This window comes from Branchiostoma floridae, chromosome 13 (assembly GCF_000003815.2).
Source record: "Branchiostoma floridae strain S238N-H82 chromosome 13, Bfl_VNyyK, whole genome shotgun sequence".
In the NCBI taxonomy this organism is placed as follows: Eukaryota; Metazoa; Chordata; class Leptocardii; order Amphioxiformes; family Branchiostomatidae; genus Branchiostoma; species Branchiostoma floridae.
This window is the reverse complement of record NC_049991.1, coordinates 4,068,430-4,084,713: the sequence shown is the minus strand read 5'-3', so window position 1 is coordinate 4,084,713 and position 16,284 is coordinate 4,068,430. Positions and strand designations below refer to the sequence as shown.

Here is a 16,284-nt window from a genome sequence, read left to right as displayed (position 1 = left end):
ACATAATTAATGAGAAAACATGAACATGTTGACGGATGATTATGATTTTTGATATGTAGATAGCCTAAGTGAAGACTTACATTGTGGGATACTTATTATGCAAATTAACAGCAAATTTGCATACGTAATAAGTTCTTAAATCCACTGCATTCCATGATAGGACTTTTAAACTTGTCACATATGTAACTGAGAAAGACAGAAATGTCAATACAAACTTGGCCAAAGCCCCCTATTGTCATGTACTATTCGGCCAAGCCGGAGTCTGGTAGAGACTACATGATTTTGACAAAGCACTATGAAAGTTGCGCTGGTAAGTATCACAACAGTGTACATTATTTCATTTTTTGCAGAGAAGTTTATATTTTTGGTAACTTTTGTCAGTTTTAGGGGAACACACATTCATGCAGTCGTTTGGGGTAGGAACTATTTACTAATGCATGAATAAGACCTTAAAGTCTTGAATGAAGGCATGATTATTTGGCGAAGGGATGTGTTCATGGAACTCTAGTTATTGATAAAAACATCGGCTTTGCAGTAAAAACTGAATCGCGCCGACTCGTACAGGAAAATTAGCGTAACGTTATCAATATTACATATAACTGTTCACAGGATTACAATATTTACAAATGACATCCACTCACTAACAATTACAATTAATATAAGTATGATAGTTTTCGGATTATTACAATTACAATTCATGTACAAGTCGGTCTCTGTTCGAACTTGCCATGATCAAGTTTACTGTCCAGTACAAATTGCAGATCAGTTCTTTAGGTCATCACTGAGGAGTATAGCCAGTGTAGGCTTAGCGCTCTTCGTGTATCGCCTAGTGCCCCTGGGTGACATTAGGTGACATCGCTTTATACATAGGGCACGTGGATGCAAGAGTTCATCATGGTAATTTAAAATTCATCTATAAATAAGACTAAAACAAAGGCCAAGGCTATTCTGGGATGAATTCAAGTTTTTGTACTTTTCTTGATCAAGTTCACATAAAATTTCTCATGCCATTTTGATAGAAGTTTGAGTCTTGTTGACATTTGCACAGAGGGATACATTCCAACATATAAGAGGAAAACAGGTACACTATGCTAAGGTCGAAAGGTTGAGGTCGACCAAATTGGGTCATTTTTTGTATGTGTGATAGGTATGTGAAATTATAAATAGTCATATAATCAAAACCCTCTAGTTTTCTTTCGTTATTGGGGTCTGGACCCCTCTAAGTTTAAGTCCTGAAATTTCCGGATCATTTAGAAGATGATAGGGTTGAAGGCTAATAGCCGGTATAGAGCTACCATACCAGAAATTGCTATTACATCAAAATATATACTACATGCCCTCTACTATTCAAAAATAAGAAGAAGAATTTTCCCCCTCCCACCCAGGGTACCGATGTGTGAAATTTGGGGTCCTTGCACATAGACTATATGTCCTTTTCTTCCTTTAAGATGTATGTCTCACTTCTAAGACCCATCAGCAGTAAAAGGGGATTTTCTGCAAAGTGGCTCAACAGTTTCACTTTTTACCCTAAGTCTTGTCACGTTAAACCATGAGTCATCCGTACGTGACCAAATGTAGACATCAGTAGTATGGGTTGGTAGTCCAGACCAATTTATGCATTTATGCTAATTCATTAATAACTAGTTAATTATGCAAATACTCGATTTTTGCAAATTCATTCATATATAATAATTAACTATGCAAATATTTTATTTATGCAAATTGATTCATAACCAATACTTAATTATACAATCTTTAATTTATGCAAAGTGATTCACAACCAATAAATAATAATGGAAATTCTAAATTTCTGCAAATTGATTCACAACATAATTATGCAATTTTATATTTATGCAAATTGATTCATAACTAATGATCGCTATTTTGACGTATGCAAATTAGTGCATTTTGTCCTCCACCTAATTCAATATTTAAAAATATTGCAACAATTCTTTTACAGCTCAGCTTTTTTGAGTTTCTGAACATTCGATCAGCTTGGAATCTGTAAGAAGAACATGTCCTTCTGGGGATTCTTACAGCGCGTCGGACTTGTTGCTCCGGAGGAAGAGAGAGGTAATGACATTATAATATGCGATTGTACTTATGTTAGAACAATAGACAAACATTCTTGTTATAATGTTGTGCGTTGAATTGCATGCAGTTTCCACTTTCCACAGACAACCTTGTCAGGTGGTGGTATCAGTATCATTTTCAAAGGTTTACAGGCTATTAAAAAGAAGAATTAAAAACAGTGAAAGTGAATATTCAGACCTAAAACATGTTTGACACATCACTGTCGTTTTGTTATAAGTGTTCGAAGCGTTCGAAGTGTTATACCATAATGGATTTCTTACAGAGTATACGTATACTCTTAACCCTATTCAGACCGGGCTTTTTTGGTCATCCCTGGACCGGGGGGGGGGGGGCTTTTGAGGCCCTCCACTTCGAAGTCCTCTAACTCTTGAACGACGTGCCGTAGGGCCACCAAATTTTTAGGACATGATATCGAGAAAATATCTGACGAGTATTTGACGTTTTACGTTACGTTGACGTAAGATGACGTAATTATGACGTCATCAATTTGATTATATTGGCCGGACGCATGAAAAAAGGGTATTCTCAGAAAACTTCAAGTTAGACTACAAAAATGTAACAACAAGTGCAGATAACAGAATAATAATGTTTATTACGACTTGTATTGCCAATAGCAACATTGATGACGTCATAAAATGACGTCATGCACATCTAAGATACGAGTTAGGCTCCGCCATATTATATCCACAACCTTGAATTTTTAAAAGTACATTTTTTGCAACAAATAATCACAAAGGGCAATGGAAATAGACTAAATTCATTCATTTAGATGGTTTTGATGAAAAAATATAAGGTAGTTACAAATTTTAAGGTATAATTAGCTTGTTATTCTTGATCTGGCCATACGGTCCGCCATCTTGGATTTTGTGCTGATGACGTCATCAAATTAGCATAATTTATGCATATAAAATTATGAAAGATATGCTAAATAATATAACATTTTATTTATGTAACAAAATAGCAGTAATATAGCAGATAAATGTAAAAAATACATTGTTAGAACCAAAAATAGTGATTTTTGGCAAAACTGCCTGTCAGCAAACGGTTGCCATGGCAACACGAAAAAATGGAAAATTTGTCAAACTTCGTAAAATTGTGGCCAACAATATTTTAGGAAAACTCACCAAATTTGGTGGCTTTAGCGTAAGGCGTTCTGGCGTTATAGGACATCGAAGTTGGGGGGGGCCTCAAAAGCCCCCCCCCCCCCCCCGGTCTGAATAGGGTTAAATCGCGATAGTCTTTTTGGTAGGACGGTTGAAGTCAATGCAACTCATTTTTTTTCAGGATATGAAACCCGTCGAGAGCGCCGCCTGTCGAGTGATGGTAATGAAATTTTGTGATTATACTGCTGACACAACACAACACAAAAGAGCAAACACAACACAACACAAAAGACCTCTTAAAGAGTTGACTGTGCCAAGTGATGCTTGCCAATCCATAGTTTTTAATTTCTTGGGAGTGTTTTATTACATTGTCTTCATTTTTTTGCTTTAATACCAAAGCACATCAATGTTTACATAAAAGAGAAACAATAGCTGGGAAGAGATCAATTTAAACATTTTGGCCAACTTTGCTTACAGTGTTGACACGACGTTCGGTATTTCGTTCTATTTTAGATTCAACAATATCTGTTCACTCACTCACTCACTCCGGCGAGCTCGCCCAGAATCTCCACATAACTAGTTTCTTCCACCCCTCTTTGTCATCCATCGCTGCGGGAAGTTGCTACAGGTCTAAACCGCTGTCTTCCCCTGCCAATATCTGTTACTATGCAAAATGCCAGCCTTTAAGCACTTATTTGAGGATTGAATAGCACAAGGTCACTAAATACTCGATTAGAACGATTTGAGTTGGATCAATGGTTGTGTCATAATTGTTGTATTCAGGCATGTTGTTAATAACCATACACTGTATTCTGTCCAGGAGACAGAGTACGGGTAGTCCAGAAGACCACAGAGAGCATCAGGCGACCAGCAGGTAATTTAATCGGCATGCTGTACCTAATTCAAACGACATCACCTAACACCGGACCTATCGTCTTCTTGATATTAAGATAAGTGAAAGCTATATCGATCCAGTTTAGCTCAATAAAGAGATATTCTTCTATTTTTCTGTTGCTCTATGGTGAAATAGCCAAGAATGAATGTGTGGAGAAGCTGTTGATGGACTTCAGTCTTCCTGAAATATGATATAATATGATATATGATAGATGATTTACGTTATATGATATGATATGATATGATATAATATGATATGATATGATATGATATGATATGATACTCATTACACTTGAAATACCTGGTGGCAAAGGTCGAAGAACTCTGGTTAGAAATGATATGATTATTAAGAGAGAGAGATGAGAATGTTAAAGACAAAATGTCATTAAATCCATCAAAGGGTCCAAACCACTAGTACTTTTGTATCCATGGTTAGCTACAAAGATGTGAAAGTTACCTGAATGTTAAATCAGCAAATATATGCACGCAGCATCATATCTTACAATAGCCATTTTGCAGACCTGTATGAAGCCGCTGAATGTGGTGACCTGCAAGCTGTGAGGAAGTACCTGGAAGACGGCAAGGACATCATTTTCAGAAACCCAAGTTCTAACAAAACGCCGCTGGAGATTGCTCGTGAAAAGTGGCAGCAACTGGCACAGGTCGGCTTAACGTGAAATTCGTTTTATTTTTCTAGTCCTGAATTAACGTTAATTTAAAACAAACAAACATTTCAATCGTCACCATGCTATTGGTTTGTATGTGATATTCCCTTGTACCTGTCGTGTAATATTTCAACATCCTCTTGTCTATCATGATATTTCCTTCAATCTATCAAAAATATTTTCACGTCCTTAAGTCCATCAATTCTTTAGTCTATCAGGGTCAAAACCCTCTTCGGGTTATTTTGACCAGGTAATGCATTCTATGGCAGTTTGGGAACCCCTTCTAATGTAAGAGTTATCTAGGCATGTCAGGGTGAGGTCTGAAATAAAGGTTATGACTTTTCTGTAAACACTGAATCGTATTGCTTGTTGGTCTAATACTTCTGCTGTTAGCTGACTATCAGTTAATATCGCATTGTTGTGGTTCATGGGTGCAATCCCGATAACTAACAGTTTCCTTTCTTAATTGGCGTTCAAATTTTTTTTCGGGATCATCGAATGATTTCCTGCAGATAACCATTGCCTGCCCTTTTAAATTAGACGACAATTCTCGTCAACCAAAGGCATGAAGGAAGATCCTTATCAAACCATCAACGAACTTTGAAGACCGCATCTATTGAGAGTGACTTCACTAACTTAAATTGCAAGATGACAGTGTAAACGTACATTTCCGTATTTGTTTACATGTTCAGCGAAGAGGAGCATCCAACTTCCGTGACGTTTTGGACCTTCTTATCCAGGCTATTGATGAACAAACAAGGGAGGCAGCAATACAAGGGGACGAGTCTCGCGTCCGAGACCTCCATCAGAATGGTAATGATCGATCATATTTTAGTAGACTTTGTTTACTGAATGTCTTTCAAGGCGGTATCTCACTGCACTTTGGGCATTGGTGCGGCACTGCAGGGTTCGTTCACTGCGGCACTGTTGTATTATTTTTTCTTGCACTGACGTGCACTGACGTGCGATACTGTTGCGTTTCTAGCCCAGAGTACTGTCAATTTATCATGAAAATGGGCCACAAATAAGACTTGTAATGAAAGGATTTTCATATGATAATGCATTATACATGCTACATTTGTTAGAAATAAGTTTGACAGACTTTCATTAGTTTTAGACTTGATACATTCCTCCTCCACGTTGTGTCAATCAAAAATTTGCAATCTATGGTATCCGGCAATGTTGCTGGAGGTTTGTCCTTAATGTATACTAGTGACAGAGTGTTCCAATCGATATCACCCTCCCACTGCGGCTTGGCACATGTTGGAAATCCTCAGCTCTGCTGTGCGTTTTAGAATATTGGATACAGTTATGTTCCTATATACCGTGCCGACCGCCAGTACAATCAAATCCGCGACGTCATTGATAAGTTCGTGCTTGATATCTTGTAACAAACATGTCGCAGACTGGACTTTGAAGAGTTTCAAACTTTATTGTGTTGTCCAGGACTCAGCACCAGAGTGAGATAACAGGACTACTCTAATTTTAAAGTAGGGGGATTTAGAGTGGTGGTGGTAACATTGTTCACTGTGGGTTCATGACTTAAAAATACGATACTGACGTGCTTTCTTGGGAAAAATGTTCTTGATTAACTCTGATAGGTGCTGACATCCACCAGCGGGACCTGGATAGACACGATCTCGGGCTGCCAGAGCACACGGCCGGAGCGCACGGAGATCACGTCGAGACGTTAAAGTACTTGATGGAGAATGATGCGGAAAACAAAAAGGTGCTCGCCAAGTTTTATTTACTTTTTTTCTAATTATGCATGCCTCATTGTTCAGTCACAATATACAACTTTGTTCATGATTACATATTGCGTAGACATTTTGTTGCCTTGATGTCTTTGATTGATTACTCTAACGGTCAAGCCAGCCATGAAAAAAAGTGTGTTGTCACACCAATCAAGTGTTCAGCAAACAAAAAAATACTATAGCTTAAATAAAAAAGATCTGTTGATCGCAAAAAGGCAGATTAACACTAAGATAATATCAAACAATAAGAGAATTTGGAATGGAGGGAATGAAAATGTTGAACTATATTTTAATCTCTGAGATATATGAAAATAGAGTAGTTCATATTTCACTTTTTATCCTAAACAGTTATTGAAGCACCGCAATCTAGAGGGCAAGAGACTCCATGTGATAGCGCAAGAAGCTGGAAACATCAAATGCGCAGAATACATATGTGTACTACTAAAACATAAACTGTTGACGGCTGCCGGGCAAGGAAATTTGCACGAATACGATATGATTCAGGAGTAAGTACCGATATCTATCATAATGACGCATATCATTTGTTATTTGCAACAACATGTTTACCGTACTAGTACTTCCGTCTCATGTAAAACGTTTTACAATGAATTAAAGACAACCTAATTCTTAACTGAAAAGTTACCTCCATGAAACATTCATTTTGTGTGTGTCTGTCTGTAGTCTGTGAGCAAGATAACTCGACAATGGCTAGGTAGATTGGTTTCCTACTGGGACAAGAAACATCACAGTGTGGATAGATTTTGCTATGGGCTATTAAAACTAGAAAGAAGACCGTTTCAAAAGACTACGACGGTTTACGAGATTTAAATTAGCTATAGCAGTTTTCAATATTGATATCTATATCCGACAGTGTCTTTTTTGCTCTTCCTGATTGTCACACAGGTTACTCCGTATTCCATCCGACTTCAACGACCAACACGAGCTGATCCACAATTGTCTGATTCAGGCCATCATGGGACGAAAGCTGGAGATGATTAAGCGCATCGTAAAGAACGGGGTAACAATTTAAATTCAAACGTTTTATCTACATCATTGTCATAACTTTAACTATATTTCAAAATATCCGGTCCGGGGATTTATACGACATATGTGTGAATAGAATGTGATATTTGATGTTTGCTTATTTCATTTTTTTCAGAGTGTCAACCTTGAGCACAAAGACAAAAATAATCACACAGCCCTCGATGTTGCTGCATCTATTGACCCAAGGTACTACACTCCTTCACATTTGACCTATAGAATTAAAGAATACAAAATTAAGCTGATATAGAATGGATCACCAAGTCCTCGGAATATAGAATTCTTAATCTACAAATTTGAACAAATTCTAGAAATTGATACATACAGTTTGTAATGAAAGACGAAAATGTCACTTTCTGAGGAAATCCGTTTTCGGATAAAATTTCTGCATTTATATGCCTGATATTTTTCTTCTCAGTGAGCCCGAAATTGAGAGATATCTGCAACATGCTTATGAGAACAAGAATCTGTGCAGCATGATTAAGAACCAGGGCACAGATCTAGACGTCGACATGCTTAAGAGGTGCTTTCTACAGGGAGCGAACGTTAACTATCAGGATCATGATGGTAAGGTTGCAGATTACCCAATTCTTATCAAATAAACCCAAAGATTCCTATGCCTATTAAAGTTCTTTAAATTCCTGACAAGGAGAAAAAGGCAACCATGAGCTACGCAAACTTATAAAGAAACACGAAAGCTTCTGAAAAAAGCTGGCCGGTGCGTATTTTGGAAAAAGCCTGGATGTTAAACAAAGTCACACGCAAAAAAGAGTTTTTAAACATCGAATTACTGACTTGGTCTTTCTTCTATTAAAAAACTACATGAGATTTGTCTAACAAAGAAAAAAAACAATTGAGCAAGTGGGGTTCGAACCTGCGATCTGCGGAAGATAGGTACCCTGCGTTAGTCCGCTCGGCCATGCTGGCTTGATTACGCAATGCACGTATAGAAGGGCTATTTGTTTAAAGTGACCGATCCATGCATCCATCCATGGATCCATGCACCCACTTCTCCTGTCTCAAAGCCGGTGCTGACGCACCGGCAAAAAACTCGATGATGAATTGCTTTCTACTTTAGAAACGACCTGATACATGTAACACGTTTCCATAGTAGAGGTATACACATTACAGCATAAGGCGGTTGTAGTCATAACTGAACTTTTTTCCTTACAAGCGTCTTTGCATTGGTTATGTGTACTTGACCAATTGGGAACCATGACCACCCCAAACCGATGTGCATGTGTAGTCTGCCAGCATATAGAGGATTATACTCAATTTATCATAAAACATTGTTGTATGTTTCTTGATTGTATACGAGCCATCATCTGTTCAACTGTGTTGATAGAAATCATAATGACAAACATCCTCAACTTCCGATTACAAAGAAATAAAGACTAGCCTAAAGGTTCATATGTTAAGCCGAATTTTTAGATATGTTTGCGATTTGTTTTGCACAGGAAACAGCCCACTAATCCTAGCGGTGCAATGTGGCTGTTCGGTGGAGGTCATCGAGATTCTAATCAGCTCTTACAGTGCGAACCTGGAACTTATCAACGAACAAGGGACCGGTGCACTCGAGGCTGCCGTTTTGTCACGTGATCATGATGTCATCAAATGTCTTCTCAGCCACAGAGAACAACATCCGAGCTACCTAAAAACGATGATGCAGTTTGCAACAGGTATGACAGGGCGTTCCCTTCCACAATAAACTGCAGTAATGCAACATAATGCGATTTTAGGTCTGTGCCATCTGGAAACAAAGATTTGACAACATTGCAGTAACTATTACATTTTGGTTACCTTACATACACTTTTGAGGTATTTCCTAGTGACATGATAGATGGTGCATTAGATTGTTCGTGCATGTGAGCACATAGTTTATGGATTAAGGGCCTCCTATCATGTCAGCAATGGATGTGAATCATGATAATGAGGCCTTTTGTAATACCTTAATAGTCAACGGTATGTATTACAAATTAGTTGTACATACAAGTTAGATTGAAATTATCATAATGACGGAAACCATTATTGAAATCAGTACACATGAGACAAATTTGTCGACGAAGTAATATGTGATCTCAGAACACAATTGATATCCTTTACATTACAGAAAACAATCGTCCAGAAGCGGCTCGTCCTCTCCAAAACGAAGTGAACAATTGCGTTTGGACAGCGATAGATGAAAAGGATACTGAGAGGATCAAAGAATTAAATGACTTAGGTGCGGATCTGAATGTGGAATTCACCCCTACTGATCCTGATGAGAATGACATGGAGGGATGGTGCCCTCTACACAGAGCTGTTAAACACGGTGCGTAGAATTACTGAATTTTAATCCATCAGTTTTCCACAACTATGTGTCCTGATTTGACGTTGACCTGTTTCAGTCAATCTTACAATCTTGTGGATAGGGTTGGTTTAGAATCTAAAGGTTCTGGGTTCGGATACGTAAGGTACCTGAAACCAATAAAACTTGTGATTCAATTTATTACTCTGATGTTTCACAGATAACTTGTAAAGAGATCGTTGGGTGTCTCTGGCTCAGGACAAAGAGGTCCTGGGTTAGAATCCCAGGATGTCACCGATCCTGTGCCTCTACGAGAGGCACTTTTCACGACTTTACTCACTTCACTCATGTATGTGTTAATGGGTACCTAGCTTCGGTTAGATCCTTCCGATGGAACTGGAGGTCCCCTGTTCGAGGATAGCCACACTTCAAGAAAAACCAACTTATTAAAAAGAGAAGGGGTTCTTCCCAATGTGAGTGGCTCAAAACCATGCAGTTTAATGGCCAGTTCAATAGCCTGTCGTATCAAGGTCACCTTATTTAGTGCCGAATGGCAGCCTGCGATTCAGAATCCTTGCAGGTGATAACTGTATGCCCAGCTGTTAAACTAAGAACTAGAGAAAACGTGGACAAAAAGAGCGTTAGGCCTTTAGACGAGTTGGTGATACAAACAAATATTTCTTTTTTTCTTAATCTTTTATTCTGTCACTTAGTATTTAGAATGATTTTGTGTGGTCTCTATATCAATTTTATATACAGGTGATGGCAAAATGATAGAGATGCTGCATCAATTCGGATCAGACCTGGAAGGAAAGGACGCCCACGGAAACACTCCTCTTCACCTGGCATGTCACAGAAGCACCCTGGAAATCCTAACCCTGCTTCACACATTTGGTGCGGGTATCAACGTGCAAGACAATGCTGGTAAGTCAGCTCGTATTACTGTCTGTCTTCGTGTGTCCAAGCAGCATCTCTAAAACATTTCCTTCACTTCACTCTTCATACAATGGAATAGAGTCTCGGTTATTGTTAGTATTTTTACATTACAATCATTATTATGGTATATATATTAACGTTTTACAGTTCTGTCGAAAGTTTAAGTTAGGTGAACATAAATGATACAACAGTTCGTAAACCTTTCTGCACAGAGAACAAAATGTCTTCATTTCCTTTAAAATATAGATACCACTGCGTCTTTATAGACTACGATGTTATATGTTAACATATGATAAATTTTAAAACATTTTAGAATACGTTTACAGGTGAATAGCATGTGACTCAACACTTTGTTTATTACATTGGAATTTCAATAGCATGGTGTCCATTCTAACATGATCAATTAAATACAATCATGTGCGTACTCTTTGTGTTTTAGGTTTTACACCATTAATGACCGCAACAGAACGTGAAAGTGTTCCGATGGTTCGGTTTCTCCTTCTCCATGGTGCAGATGAGACTGTGGTGAACCAGGCTGGCGGTATGAAGTGTGATTTATTCGTAGGTCACAGCAATTACATTTTATAAATGTCATGACGTACAGACTGACAATCAAATGCGAGAGAACAAAAAAACATGACGGGCAAAAAACCTGATTTCCAAAGTGCTACACACAAGTCTATTACACTAGTCGATTCGACTTCACTACCCTCATGGCTACTGCACAAAAAATATCCCGAGTTTCGGTATTTTCTCATCATGATGACCACCACACCAAAGAAAATGATTTTTCGACACCAGGCAAAGTACCAAGCGAAAATCAATGTGGGTGGTATTTCATCCAAAGAATTTACTTGCTGTGGCTTCACGTATTTCAAAACTTATTATCATATAGCCAGGCGCCGCGGACCAATCAGAAAGCGCCGTTCCACGTGGGTTATGACGACGTAAGACATAGATTTCGGCCTGCCGGTGTGCATCGACCCTTTTCATTGGTCAGAATGAATCGACACCGGCACTTCGGGGCCGGTCATTAACCCTTAATTAAAGATCATCAGAACATATACGATACATAATAGAGCATTTTAGTGGTTAAAGTTATGCCGAAATTAACGAAAAAATAAAATAGCAATTATCTGACAATTTTGATTCCAAAGTAATAACATAGAGTTGTTGAATTTTGTTGAACCTTGTGCGATGTTTTAAGAAAAGGTCAATTCCTATAACGACCGAATAAACTGCCGAGCGAACGAAATCTTTTTACCCACTAGTAGACGCCTAGCTTTCATTTATGTATTGATGAGTTACAGAACTTATAATTATCTACATTGGTTTCAAAGTATTTGATAAATCTATATTTTACTTTTCATATATATATGTATATATATATATATATATATATAGAGAGAGAGAGAGAGAGAGAGAGAGAGAGAGAAAGAGAAAGAGAGAGAGGGAGACAGACACATATAGATAGATAGACAGATAGGTAGATAAATAGATAGGTAGATATAAGCTCCTTACATATTAAACAGCGCCCTCCCATGTAATGGTAACAGTACAGTGCGTGATGTAATTAAGAATGTAATTAAATTTAGTAAATTTTAATAATTATGACATATGGCAATAGTAAAATGGAGCTGGTTTTCTGGTTGGTAAACATCATATGGCTCTGTGATGATAATTATATCTGTCGTTGTTCCATCATTATTCAGATACTGCACGTACAATCGCACGCAGGGTTCTCAAGGATGACCATCAAATCTCAACTATCTTGGAGAACCTTGAGTATGACAAGGTGTGCGGTAAATACAACGAGGAAGGAAACAAAGATCCTGATATACACACGGAAACTGATTACCCTTCTCGAGCCGAAGTATCCGTTGACGAAAGACCATGGCTTACAGAACACAACAAAAACTGCGACTCTTGTCTCCATGGCGGTAGTCATCAGCATTACAATAAATCGCTGAGGAGAGATAAATGTTTGGAAGACGAGGAGTTGCGTAGAGCTGTTAAGAGTGGGACACGAGAAGACGTGCAAAAATGCCACGAGGGTGGTGGAACCATTAATCAGTGTAACCAGGAAGACCCTCATGGTCTTGTAGGGCTTGCTGCCCGGTCCCAGGACAAGCCAGACATAATCGAGTACCTTACCCAGGTCGACCAAGACAGCAAAGACAACATATGCGCTTTGTTTATCAAGGATAGTAATGGTCAAACCATCCTTACCCTGGCCAAAGCAAAGGGACACAAGAATGTTGTGAAGTACATGATAGGTCATTACAGCCTGCAAATCAATCAGGCGGTTACCAGTAACGACTTAGACATGTGTAAGAAATTCAAACATCTTGGAGGATTGGTGGAGATATCGGGTAGCAAAGAGCCTAATTTGTCCCTAGCCTTGCACGAACGGAACAGTAACATTGCAAAGTGGTTAGTAGAGAATGGATCCGATCCCGGTGGGCGTGATCAAAATGGTACCTCATTGGTCGAAGTGGCTTCCCGTTACAACATGATTGACATGGAGAAATTTCTCAAGTCCAAGATCAAGGATCAGCATTTGAGGTCAGCAATTCGTGCTGTGGATTTGGAAGGAGTGAAGAGGCTTCACGCTGAAGGTGCAGATTTTACCGCTGCAAATTGCTTCGGTGATACCCCAGTCAGCCTTGCTGTCAGGACAGGAAACCTACGCCTGGTGCACTACCTTCTGAGCAGAGGAGCCCCAGTTATCCACAGCAACGCAGGGAAGCCCACTATAATCCAGCAAGCACAAAAGCTGGGGAATGAGGACATGGTCGAGTATCTTAAACACATGGTTCACCTTCGCTTTGAGGATTGTCTTAAGGCTGGAGACACGGACACACTTGTCAAGTTGCTTAAGATTTCTGGAGCCAGCTTGAAGGAAGCCAAATTTTGCAAGGAAGAGGAAACCGCCGCCACTCTGGCCGTTAAGTGTCATGATTTTAAGGCGCTTCGTCTTCTCTACAAGAGCAACATTCCCATGAGTCACCCTAACAGAAACGGCGACTACCCGCTGACGCTGGCTGCTGCCAACGGGGATTTTCCCGCGGTAGAGTTCTTGATCGAGCGCTGCAACGTGAACAGGAATGTTGTGAATGGGGAGGGTACGACAGTGGCTGATGCGGCAAGGAAGGCAGGATATGATTTAGTTGCAAGTTACGTCAAAACCGGCAAAAAGCCCGATCCCGAAGAAGCAAAAACAGGTGAGTATCAACCACACCAAGTATAAGCACACTTATATTGAGACTCTGGCAATGACTTGTATTCGACGTAAAGCTCGCACATCGATGCCTGTACATTTGTCACGTAGATCTTTACGTCCTCAAAGTCCAATTGCAGTAACTGTTGTAGATGCACATTGGATTGTTTTGTTAAACACCATAGATACACAAACTGTAGGCCAGAATGTCATCCACCAACCTTTTCCCGTATCTCTTTCTTAAGATAAACCTAGCCACACTTTAGACGATCTTCTAAAGGCTGTGAAGGGCGCGAAGATGGACGTGATTGATGACTTCATCAAAGAGACCTACCAGAGTCGAAGCATGAAGCTGGATTGGTGTAAAAAGATGCTGGATGTTGCATGGCTACTAGATGCCATTGAGATAATCAGAAAGCTGGACAAACACCTGAAAGAGATGGAAACGGATAATTCAGGTACTACTTATACACAAAGCAAAACCACCATCCATATATCATCATCACGCTAATTTTTAGAAATAAGAAAATGTTAGCTTTCGTTCAGCAAAGATAGATATGATTTTTTTTTTCAAAATAAAAAAAAAGCAAAGCTGATCTGCTGAAACACCAAAAAATTGTACGACGCGACAAATATAGCCGGAATCATAAAGCTGTCTCTGATAGTTTGCAACCAGAAAAAAAATGAAGGAACGACCCCTAACCCTTAAACTGCCATGCCCTGATATATCTGGCAAACATAGTATACATGTCCTTAGCTCAACAAAGTAGTAGCTTTGCGCGCGTGTAGCGCACGAACCCCGGGAGCTAGGGACGTCTGCTTTGTTCGGGGGTTTATTTTTGGCGGTCAGCGGCCAACCCTGGCATTGATAGCATTTTATATGGCTGAAACTCTGTTAAGAATTAACAAATAGATTAATAGAAAAAAACAACTATAGACATACCAATGATTGATCTGTCTTACAGCAAGAAAGCTAGAAGGATCCGAAGACTACCAGAGGGTCCTGGACGGCTTCCTAGGAGACTTGGTGAAACAGATAGCTAACGTCGACAGCGTGGAGGAATTCGGAAAGAGCCTCGAAAGTGTGAGAAGCAAGGTATGAATAACAACCATTTTCTTGTTTAAAGTGCTTTTGGCACCAAAATGCAAATTTTCTAATTATATGCAACAATAACAATCCTCATTATTCAATGAATACAGACATTTGTACAAAACGCATAATCATCTAACGTTATCGTACATGAAATTCATCATTCCAGTTCTTGATTCTTTCACCAAGTAATTATTTCAATTTACGATGACTTTATGGAATATCTAGACGTTTAGAAACCTACCACCGCGGCTAACGAGACATGTTGTTTTCAAAAGCAATTAAAGCAAACACCATATTCAATTACAACTGTATGCAACCACGATGACCGAGCAATATTTGTTTTTCAACATTTTCGCCCGCCATGCTTTTACTAGTAGGTTTCGAGCTGGCGGCTGTCATGTAAACTGTGTCGTCATCATGGAAATTCAATTTTGTTTTCTGTGGGTTTAAATCAAGAACGGACAGTATAACTGGATCTGTTCAAGAATATCAGAACGGTACTGTGATTGAATGAAATCTTGGAATGTCATATTTTTGTGTTACCTGCAATTTTACATACAAAAACTCTTATCATTTTGTGGTATCTGACTCGTATTAGATTCCCACAAGGCCCACAACAACTTGCAACTTTATGTATTACATGCTTGTAAAGATTTCTTTAAATTTGTGAATTTGAGTGATTTGTTTAAATTCTATATGTTATATACCATTTTGTCTAGGTAAAAGGAGACACAGACAGCCTATCCATGTCCATGAGAAAGGACATAGGCTCTATTCGTCAGGATACAAAGAAGGAAAAGCAAACGCTGAGCCAGCAACTCAGAGACATAAACACTACACGCAGCAGGCTTGACTCGGAAATGAAGAAAATTCACGAAGATCTAACATACTATACTGACCAAACGAAAAAGAGCGAGGATCTAGCCACAATGACCGGGCTATCGAATGGGAAAGAATCTTTAAAACAAAAGGTGACATATATAACATAAACATGGAGTACTACTCAAATAAGATTGTATCAAACATCTTTAACTTGTAATTTCTTGAAATCTTTCCTGTTTTGATGGAATGAGTTTGATAGGCTTAGTAGTTTATTCATTTGATGTTTACCAATAGATGGAAAAATTGGTCCTACAAAATAATTCTTTGTCGCTAATGTTATTACATCTTTGTTAACGTCTAAACGTATTTAGTCCA

General features: G+C 38.8%; 1 protein-coding gene across 1 annotated transcript; it reads left to right on the top strand.

Moving 5' to 3' along the window:
* The first annotated feature begins 2,015 nt into the window (after positions 1–2,015).
* On the top strand, positions 2,016–15,940 carry LOC118429362 (ankyrin-1-like). Its single transcript, XM_035839842.1, has 15 exons — positions 2,016–2,073; positions 4,018–4,071; positions 4,611–4,753; positions 5,449–5,569; positions 6,358–6,451; positions 7,414–7,528; positions 7,670–7,740; positions 7,970–8,118; positions 9,009–9,230; positions 10,598–10,762; positions 11,214–11,315; positions 12,487–13,998; positions 14,240–14,452; positions 14,960–15,076; positions 15,807–15,940. The coding sequence occupies exons 1-15, from the start codon at positions 2,016–2,018 to the stop codon at positions 15,938–15,940; spliced, it is 3,270 nt and encodes a 1,089-aa protein (XP_035695735.1).
* Positions 15,941–16,284: the final 344 nt, after the last annotated feature.